Source organism: Malaclemys terrapin, chromosome 13, assembly GCF_027887155.1.
Source record: "Malaclemys terrapin pileata isolate rMalTer1 chromosome 13, rMalTer1.hap1, whole genome shotgun sequence".
In the NCBI taxonomy this organism is placed as follows: Eukaryota; Metazoa; Chordata; order Testudines; family Emydidae; genus Malaclemys; species Malaclemys terrapin.
Genome location: NC_071517.1, coordinates 9668819 through 9679506, shown reverse-complemented (window position 1 = coordinate 9679506; position 10688 = coordinate 9668819). Strand labels below are relative to the sequence as shown.

Here is a 10688-nt window from a genome sequence, read left to right as displayed (position 1 = left end):
AGAAGGAAGTGCTGGGCTCCACCGTGCTTTGGGCTGCTCACTGAGCGCTACCTGACCCTGACTCAGCCTGATTCCTGACCTCCTGGTTCTGAACCCCACTGGCATGGGAACCCAGCACCCTGCCCTATGCTAACCACTAGCCCTGGCTACTTATATCCTGGCCCTGACACCCACTGACTTCAAAGTCAGTTTCTTCCATGATGGAAAGACCCTGGTAAATAGGGTGACCAGATGTCCCGATTTTATAGGGACAGTCCCGATTTTGGGGTCTTTTTCTCTCATAGGCACCTATTACCCCCCCACCTCCTGTCCCGATTTTTGACACTTGCTATCTGGTCAGCCTACTGGTAAACATGGGTACAGGAGCAGAAAAACCTTATACATTTTTTTTAAATGTCAGGACAGAGTATTTATTTAAAGGCTGTTTTACAGAAACTGGAATTTTTAAAATAGGTTATTTAAAGAAGTATCAAGGTGACAGTGTCACTTTAACCCCTGCCCTCTATATGTGACCCCTTCAAATTAAGGTGGCAGGATGTGGGAAGCTTACACTGCTTCTGTTCCTTGCATTGTCAGCGTTCTATGGATCAACAGAAGACATCAGCCCACAGGGCTGTCAAGCCAGCCCTCTTCATGAACATTACATGTACACACATTTAGGATGAAGTGCCCCTTTGGAGAACCAAAACTTCTTGGGGGGTGTACACCTCCTGCCTCCCAGGGGAGGAAAGCATTTTGGCTGGCTTCCTTCTATCATGGCATTTCCAGAGACATTAGGTGGAATGTGAGGCCTTTGTTATTTTGCTTTGTTAAAGCAAGAAATGAATGAGATCGTGTTTCAATTCAAAGTCCAGCGCTAACTGTAAAATCTTTAGCACAGAGCATTTTAAGTGAGCAGCCTTATTGACAGCCTGCAAAACATCACTCATAAAATCACACGCAATGTAAAACTGAAGTAATGGCCAGTTGTACTTATTAACGACCGGGTGCTTTTTGCAAGAGTAAGTGTGTCTGGCCAGATTCTGAGCCGTCAAGTACCTGAGCCTAAATGAACTCACAGTACCTGCTCCAAAGGCTGCCCCCAAGATTAACGGGCCCGAAGGCATGGTTCAGAAAGAGGGACCCATTCTTTGTCCATTCCTTTGACCCACTCCTCAGAACACTCATGGATATAGCCTAGAAGGGTTATTTTAAACTGGGGGGGGGAGGGGCGCGGAGGGCAGGGAAAGTAGCAAAGGGCTTAAATTAAGAAAGGATAAATTTACACTGAATAACAGGAAAGCCTAACTTGCAATGGCAGGTGAGTCATTAAATGACTTAGTCATGTCTGACTTATATCACCATGCAATGTCCCCGCTTACAAACCAACACTGCTGCGGGATGTTTTCTGAGTAGCACAAAGTAAGATGCAACAGAGAGTCCTGTGGCACCTTTAAGACTAACAGATGTATTGGAGCATAAGCTTTGGTGGGTGAATGCCCACTTCGTCGGATGCATGGGCAGTCACCCACGAAAGCTTATGCTCCAATACATCTGTTAGTCTTAAAGGTGCCACAGGACCCTCTGTTGCTTTTTACAGATCCAGACTAACACGGCTACCCCTCTGATACTTGACAAAGTAAGATGCAACTATTCACTTTATCTGGACCAGATGGGTGCTTGCCTTCTCTTTATCTTAGCCACACATTTTCTTTTCATCCCCAGCCCTCCTCAATTTAATCTGATTCTTCTTTATTTTATATTCTATGACTTCTAATACTGAGCTGTTACATGATACTTTTCAGTTGTGGAGCTCAAAGCATTTTATAAAGGAGGGCAAGTATTACCCCCATTTTACAGATGGGGAAACCGAGGCACAAAGGGGTGGAGTGACTCAGTGGGCCAGTGGCAGAGCCGGGAATAGAACCCAGGTTCTCTGAGCCTCAATTCCACGCTCCCACTACTAAAGCATGCTGCCCACTTTGCTCTTAGTTTTCTGCTCAGGCTCTCACCCTACCCCAGCCTGTCTCCTTGTTCTTTCCCCATCCCCAGGAAATATTGACTCTCTCTTCCACCCCCAATTTTTCCTCTAACCCCTTTGGGCCATTTCCCTTCATGCACTTTATACCAGGTGAGTGGCCCCTACCATTTTTCTTTCACAAAAACATCCTTTGGCTGCTGTCCCCACAGATTATTTCATTCCTCCCACATTTTTTCTTTGCTTTTCTCTTTCTTCCTCCCCATTTTACATGCGCCCTTCTCTCCCTCACCCCCTAGCAATGTGAGTTCCCCTTTCTTCCCTTACCAGATCCAGGGTAATGGAGGGCTTTGCTTAGGCCTCCTGGCTCTCCTCCCATTAGCAGCTGCAGCCGCATCTCTCTGCTGACCTGGTTGCAAAGTGCAGCCCTGTACCTAGGGGCGCAAGCGGAGCCAGAGACCCCTGGGGAGGTGGCTGTGTCTCCTGCTGGTACCTGTTTGCCTTTAGCTCTAAGGAATGGTCTCGCCTGACTCCTTCCCCCATATTCACTAAAACTCGCTGTTCTCTCCCCCATCCCTTTTCACATTCCTTCTCCCCCATCCCCCTCTCCTTGGTTCTACCCTCCCCCTCATTTCCCCCTCCCCTTGTTGTCCCCCTCCGCCCTCACATCCCCCCTCTCTCCTTCCCTTCCCCTGGTTCTCCCCCTCCCCTCTCACATCCTCCCTTCCCCTGGTTCACCCCCTCCCCTCTCACATCCCACCGCTCCCTTCCCCTGGTTCTCCCCCTCTGCCCTCACATCCCCCCTTTCTCCTTCCCTTCCCCTGGTTCTCCCCCTCCGCCCTCACATCCCCCCCTCTCCCTTCACCTGGTTCTCCCACTCCACCCTCACATCCTCCCCTTCCCCTGGTTCTCCCCCTCCTCCCTCACATCCCCCCTCTCCCTTCCCCTGGTTCTTCCCTCACATCCTCCCTCTCCTCTCCTCTCCCCTTCCCCTGGTTCTCCCCCTCCCCCTCACATCCCTCCTCTCCTCTCCCCTTCCCCTGGTTCTCCCCCTCCCCTCTCACATCCCCCTTCTCCTCTCTCCTTCCCCTGGTTCTCTCCCTCCCCTTTCACATCCCCCTTCTCCTCTCCCCTTCCCCTGGTTCTCCCCCTCCCCTCTCACATCCCCCTTCTCCTCTCCCCTTCCCCTGGTTCTTCCCCTCCCCTCTCACATCCCCCCTCCCCCTCCCCTTCCCCTGGTTCTCCCTCTCCCCTCTCACATTCCTCCTCTCCTCTCCCCTTCCCCTAGTTCTCCCCGTCCCCTCTCTCTCCTGCCCTTCCCCTGGTTCTACCCTTCCGTCCTCACATCCCCCCTTTCCCTTCCCCTGGTTCTCCCCCCCCTCACATCCCCCCTCTCCCCTCCCCTTTCCCCTGGTTCTCCCCCTCCGCTCTCACATCCCTCCTCTCCTCTCCTCTTCCCCTAGTTCTCCCCCTCCCCTCTCACATCCCCCTTCTCCTCTCCCCTTCCCCTGGTTCTCCCCCTCCCCTTTCACATCCCCCCCTCTCCCCTCCCCTTCCCCTGGTTCTTCCCCTCCCCTCTCACATCCCCCCTCCCCCTCCCCTTCCCCTGGTTCTCCCCCTCCCCTCTCACATCCCCCCTCCCCCTCCCCTTCCCCTGGTTCTCCCTCTCCCCTCTCACATTCCTCCTCTCCTCTCCCCTTCCCCTAGTTCTCCCCCTCCCCTCTCTCTCCTGCCCTTCCCCTGGTTCTACCCTTCCGTCCTCACATCCCCCCTTTCCCTTCCCCTGGTTCTCCCCCTCCCCTCTCTCCCCTCTCCCCTCTCCTTTCCCCTGGTTCTCCCCCTCCGCTCTCACATCCCTCCTCTCCTCTCCCCTTCCCCTAGTTCTCCCCCTCCCCTCTCACATCCCCCTTCTCCCCTCCCCTTCCCCCGGTTCTCCTCCTCCCCTCTCACATCCTCCTCTCCTCTCCCCTTCCCCTGGTTCTCCCCCTCCCCTCTCACATCCCCCTTCTCCTCTCCCCTTCCCCTGGTTCTCCCCCTCCCCTCTCACATTCCTCCTCTCCCCTCCCCTTCTCCTGGTTCTCCCCCTCCCCTCTCCCATCCCCCCTCCCTGGTTCTCCCCCTCCCCTCTCCCATCCCCGCTCCCCCCCCCGTTCTGTGGTCCCTCCCCGCGGCTGGCTGATGTCACACGGCGGCTGGAGGCAGCCGGGCGATCATGGCTGCTGCCGGCTGGCGGCTCGCGCGGGGCCGCCGCTAGGTGCCCGGGATGGAGCCCGGCGGGCTCGGGGAACAGGCCGACTGGATGCGGTTCCTGCGGAAGCTCAAGGAGGTCTTCGACGTGTGCGACGAGGATGCGGACGGCTTCATCCGGGTGGAGCATTTCGTCGCCCTGGGGCTGCAGTTCGGCCAAGGGGATGAGGTGAGAGGGGCTCGGGGCGCGGGGAGCTCCCGAGCGGGGCAACGATTCCTCCAGCCCCATCCCTGGCTCCCGGCTCCTGCCTGCCCCAGTTCACCCGGCAGCTCCCGCCTGCCTCCCATCCCCTCCCCTCCCCCGTCCTGCATCCACTCCCTTTGCACCTGCAGCCTCCCCCAGCCCGCCCCCCTGCAGCATCTCTGCCCGTTTGCAGCAACTTTCCCCTGGGCTGCCCCTGCCACCACCTCCTGTCACCAGCGCTTCGCCTCCGGGCGGGGGGCTCTCCCCTGAGGCGCCCGGTACCGCAGGGCAAGGCTGCTCTCGGTCAAAGCACGTCTGAGGGGATTGCCTGGAAATGCACTTTCTCCTGCAGCCTAGAGGAGGAAGAGAGCAATCAGGGAGCGTGGGGCTACTTCTCTGCTGATCTGACTCCAGACCTCGCTTGCCAAGGGGGACGGGGATGTTTATGCAGGCCACCCATTTTGCCCCTATTCTTGATTCTGTTGTCTAAGTTCTCTTGCTCTTGTCCCTACGGAGAGTAACTTCACTGAAGTCAATATTTGGGATTTCTGTCTTTGAACATACCACCCTGCGGCCAGGCAGGTAAACAGGCCAAACCCTGCCCTGCCTTCCATGCCAATAAACAGTTGGGGGTAAGGCAACACAGAATTCAGCCCATTTTTTTGGTCTGAATCAGACTGCAGGGACAGGCTCATATTTTCTTTAGTTTATTTCCTGCCCTGCTCCTTTGTCCTGATGCAGATAGCCACCTGACTCTCAGAAACACCTGGGTTTGACCTTGTTTACAAAACTGGTCTTTCGTTCAATGGCAGCATTGACTTTCTAAGCAGAAATACACCTGCACTAGCAAACAGATGCGATGGTTCTGCTGTTTGGTTTTTTGTTGTTGTTGTTCTTTTTCGTTATTTTGCCAGGCATGACTGTTCTGGTGAAAGCAAAGGTTTCTCTGGCATGGTACCATTCCCTCCTTAGCTATGTGGACAATCTGAAAATAGGCTCCATAGATTACACAAACAAGACTCTCCTTCGAAATGAGTGCCTTTATTGCAAATCCTGTTACTCTGCCATGGGTCTGTCATAATTCCTTATACAAGTAAGTCCCGTTTGGCTTTCCTGGTGTTTAAAGAACACACCAGTGTGTTCTGGAATGCCCGTGGAGCCATTTAGCAGCATCATATTAATCTGCAATGACACTCACAGAAAAGCTGTGTGAGTTAGAATTATGGACCAAAGTCAGTCTATCGTTGACACAGGTGTAAATCTGGAGTCACTCCACTGGCTTCAGCGGAGCCATTACTTTAGTGGAACCATTATCACTGCATTACAGTAGTGTAAGTAAGAACAGAATTTGGCCCAATATTTATTAGAATAATTACACGAATTTCAGTTGAAACAGTTCCTCTTAAATTATTTAGTAAAGAGAGAAATCTCAAACAAAATTAACCAGATATGAAATCTTGTATTTCATGAGAAGATTCCCCCCTTCAGAATTTGGTACCTCATCGCTGGGTCTCTACATAACAAAATGCTCTGGCACTTGAAAAAAGGAAGCAGCACAACAAAACACAGCTGGTGTTGGGATGAAAAGTTCTGACCTTTTAAAATGCGGTAAAATAAATTAATCTGCGGAGATTGTAAAGAGAGATACGTTTATAAAAGGGTTCCAAGGAAGTACTATAGCCAAAAAGCATAATAAATTCATAATTATTGTCAAATCAAGTTACTAATTTTTGGATTAGCACTGGTAATGGAACAAGACTTGTTAATTAAATTAAAGAAAGAGGATACAGGAGGCTCCATTTCTTATATCTAGTCATAGACCTGTTGTTGAATATTTCTTTAATGAGAGACGAGAGTTATTTTTCCATAACCAGTAATATAAGGAGAAGAAAGGACTAATAGGAGTCAGCTCTATTGATCTCTCTGTTTTTATTTGTCCCTTGAAAAGTTATCCATTCCTATATAAACTAAGGGCCTAAATTCTTAAATCCATGTTGCAAGAAGCATTGTACTGTGGGTGGTTTTTGTACTACTGTATTTATTTCATTCCTACATCAATAACCTTTTCTTGCTGGCAGTTCGGAAGGTTGGTGAAATTCTCTGGCCGTTGTTTTGCCGGAGATCAGCCTAGATGATCAAGTTCCTTCTGACTTTAGAATTTATGGAAATCTACCAGGTTATTAGGAGGGGAGCAGGGAGAATAAACTGGAGATAAAAGGTTGAATCAGATGATGTCTTAAAAATGTCTTTATTTTTTGTAGCTGAATGTATTAGAAATATGTAAAGGGGGGGGACTGATGAACTAAAGTATTGTATTGGGAAATTATAAACCATGAATGGTGTATTCTGAATTTTGGGAGGGGCCTAGATTACTGAATAGGTGCCAGAACAATAAATAATATGCAAATAAGAGATTAAACTATAGACTGCAGCATATGTCTAGCTAAACAGGGTGAATGGTAATGAGAAATGCCCTGTAATCATCACTGCATTCTCGTTAGCTGTAACTGACAATGTTTGAAAAATATGCTTACAAAGATGAGACGAACGGAATTTACCTCTATATCTTTAGTAGCATGCATATTACAATTTGTCTTAATTTCTCTTTGTATATGTAGTCTGATCTGAAGCCTGTTGAAGTCATTGGAAAGGCTCCCATTGACTTCGCTGGGCTTTGGATCAAGCCCACAGTAGTTGGTATACTACATTGTTGCTAGATTTGGATGGACCAAATCAGAACTTCACATCTGAACTCCTTTAATTTTAGAGTGTTATGTGCATGTGGATTCATGTCCTCTGCCTCTACAGTTTTGGTTCTGGGACAGCTCCTACTCCAGAAGGGTTTGGTGCTATTTTCTAGGTTTGGTTGCTGCAGCTAAAATATTACCATTTGGGGCCAAAATCTCATGAGACTCGCATATGTGATTTCAGTGCTGTTGAATCTGCTGCCAAACCTTAGCCCCGATTTGGTCTCAACCACAACCGAAGCCTGATCCTGATCATAATACTGCCTTCTCGGATTCATCTCTAATTCTTGCTGGATATCACCAAATAAAATGGGGGGAGGGGGTTGAGAGTTTACAAGAAGGAGGAAATAAGGAGGGTTGGGTGTGTTGAAGCTGTTCCAACTTCGCAGGATCCTTATTTTATAGACAGCACCAAGCTTTTCCAGTACCCACGTTAAGTAATCACGGTTCTTTGACATGATGCTTCAAGAGGCTGTATTTCCGATGCAGTGATGGTGTCATGGTCATCAGAGGAGTAGACTGAGTGCTCTAAGAAGGATGGCCTCCTCCACTCCCAATCAAGTTATTGATTTCCCAGTGGAATTCAGCCAAATAGGTGTGCCATGAGGCAGTGCAGGGAACAGCAGCAGGGAAATATGGAACATGCATGGCAGGAAACAATATGAAGGGTGTGTAGGGTGATCAGTGAGGGGGAGGATTTAGTGGAATCTGTAAGCCACGTGGAGGGAGGAAGAAGTTTGTGGGCAGAGAAATATGGAACCTGTAGGGCACGTGGAGGGAGGAAGAACTTTGCAGGCAGAGAAATATGGAGAAGGGAGGAAAAGATGGGGAAAAGGGAAGGAGGACAGGGATGTCCAAAATCAGACAAGGCATTAGGACCCCAACTGAGAAAAGTGATGATATACAAACTGCATTGTGCTATTTAGCGATGGCTGAATCAGGTCTGCTCATTTCACTGACAAAGACAAGATTATTCCTGGCACGGACAGATTAGCTAAGAGACAGCAAGCTGGACGCTATTCTGTTCCATGCATCATTGACAAACATGCCTGCTCCTTTCTGACTGCAGGATCTTCACTGCTGGCAGTAACGTAAGAGGCAGGGAAAGCCCCGCTGGCTTTCCGAGCCCAGGGGCAGAGTTTGCAGAATGGGCAGTTTGAAAAATCATCTCTGGACTTGTCAGCTGAGCCAATTTGATATGCAAACCACTGGGAGAGATTTGCTATGAAACCACAGACAGAGGCAATGATCCTAGTGCAAATGTACTGTAAATACCTTATCGTGGGTGGATAATGACTTTGCCATTCTGTTTAAAAAAGTGTCATTCAAAATGAACTTTGTTTACTATGTATCACTGGTGACCTCAGGAGACGGAAACAATCAGTTCCCCAAAACAGTACAGCCATCCCAAACTCGCTTCCACAGGGGCCTAATAACGATTGTGCAGGAAAATCTGCAATGTGTCAGATTAAATTAAACCTAAGAGACGCTGCCAGAGAGCTGCCTTGTCCTCTTTAATGTATTCTAACACATGATAATTCATTGTTTAAATGTACTTTTGGTTTTCATTCTACATTTTCTGGGCCCAATCCAGCTCCATTAAAATCAATGAGAATCTTTCCATTGGCTTTAACAGAAGATTGATTGGACCCTATATATTAATGATTTTAGCCTTTCAGTTCTGTGTATCTTATACCTCACATGTGAAGGACCAGAATTTGCACTGTTGCATCCCCACTATCTATAACACTCTCAGCACAAATAGTCATGAGGTTGCACTAGTGTAATGAGAGTGAAATTTGGCTTGGTTAATTCAGTCTTGCCATACTTAATCTGACAATCCTCCTCCTTGGCTTCATATATTTGTAGCCATGGCCAAGCAAAACTTTGATATTACAAATTCTTGAGGAAAAAAATCTGAGTTATTTGCCAAAGTTTGTGAGAATTTAACATAGTATGACATTTTTACCCTTTCTGTGGTTGGTAGTTTGGTTGGTTTGTGGTCAACTTGATGAAATTTATCATTCAAAAGAGATCAGGAACTTTCTGAAAATTTGCTCCAAGGCAAAATTTTGCAGCAAAACAGCAGGTTTTTGCCTGGAATAAGCAGCCCTCTTGTTCATCTGCACAGTCAAAATAACAGAGGTGAAACTTGAAAATTTTTAGCTTTTATATGATTAAACGTTGGGGTTTTTTTTTATGGCTCCTATCACTGATGATTAAATTGTTTTTCTGTTGCCCTATTTAAAACTCTCTATTGCAGCAACTTTTACCCCACTCCTTCTTTGCTATACACCCTAGATGAAACCCTGGCTTCACTGAAGTCTTTGGAAGTATTGCCTTGATTTCATACCCTGTCTTAAATTAGGCTCTGAGCTCTATAGAGGCAGGGTCTGTTGTTTTATTACTGGACCCTGATCTAGCAATGAATTCCATGCGAGTGGACCTCTGCGCCCAGGCAGGGCTCATTACAGGATTGGGACCTTATTGTAGTTCACTGAAGTCAATTAAATTACTTTCATAGTCACGGTTAAGCATGTGCATAAGTGTTTGTGTGATCAGGGTTTAGTTTTTAGCACCTGGCGTGATGAGGCCCATCGGGGCTGCAGCTGTAATACAGATATTAATACATACAGGAAGGAGCAATTCATATTAAACATTAAGGGCCAAATAATACTAAGTATCTTAAATTTACATGGTGCTTTTAACCCAAAGGCTCCCCAAGTACTTTACAACATATGGTCCGAACCCTGCTGCCTCTCCCAGCCAAAATTTTCACTGGTTTCAGTGAGAGCAGGAAGATTACATATAGCTGTTGTTTTTAAGGAGGTATTGTCAACTGAAAACCATATGTTGCAAACAGACACATTTATTGTCTATGAGCCCAGGAACAGTGGAGGGTGGGAGACTTTTCAAAAGCACTGATGGGAATTCGGTGCCCAATTGTGCCTTTTGAAAATGTCCCCCTTAGATTATTACAAGTAAAAGAAGTTTAAAGTTCCAATTTGCTTGTCACTTTTCCACTATTGAGCTTGCTTTTTCCTTTAGCTCTGGATGCTGGAAATCCGTGACATCAGTTTCACTTTTGTTTATAGTCAGTGCCACTTTCTTTTTTCTCCTCGATACAGTGCTTGAGGTTTCAAATGCTGCAAGGCAATATTTGTTGGGTTCAAAACAACTGTTTTCATTGGATTGCTTTTTATTATGGAAACATTTCTACTGAGCTTTGGTTTAATACATGCAACACTTACATGTTGGCCTAATTGAAGTAACATGGTCTCTTTTACACCTGAGAGCTGCAATGCAGAACAGTTTAAAAGAGAAACAGTGTAACCCTTTCACCAGTGAATTCTTATTATTTATACTCCAATAGCATGCAGAGGCCCCAATCACGCATATAATGATAGTCCCTGCCCCAAAGATCTAAATAAAAGGGAAAGCCGTGGTGAAATGACTTGACCAAGGTCAGACAGCAGGTCAGTGGCTGAGCCTGGTCTCTAGAATCCTGGTGCAGTGTCCTGTCTATCCACTAGACAACGCTGGCTCTGTTCTT

General features: G+C 47.6%; 1 protein-coding gene across 1 annotated transcript in view; it reads left to right on the top strand.

Annotated features, from left to right (window-relative positions):
- The first annotated feature begins 4168 nt into the window (after positions 1-4168).
- Positions 4169-10688, top strand: part of RAB11FIP4 (RAB11 family interacting protein 4) — a 211142-nt gene continuing 204622 nt past the window's right edge. The window contains exon 1 of the mRNA XM_054048097.1: positions 4169-4373. Within this exon, the coding sequence (XP_053904072.1) occupies positions 4221-4373 (153 nt within the window). The 5' untranslated portion in view covers positions 4169-4220. The remainder of the gene's footprint in view (positions 4374-10688) is intronic.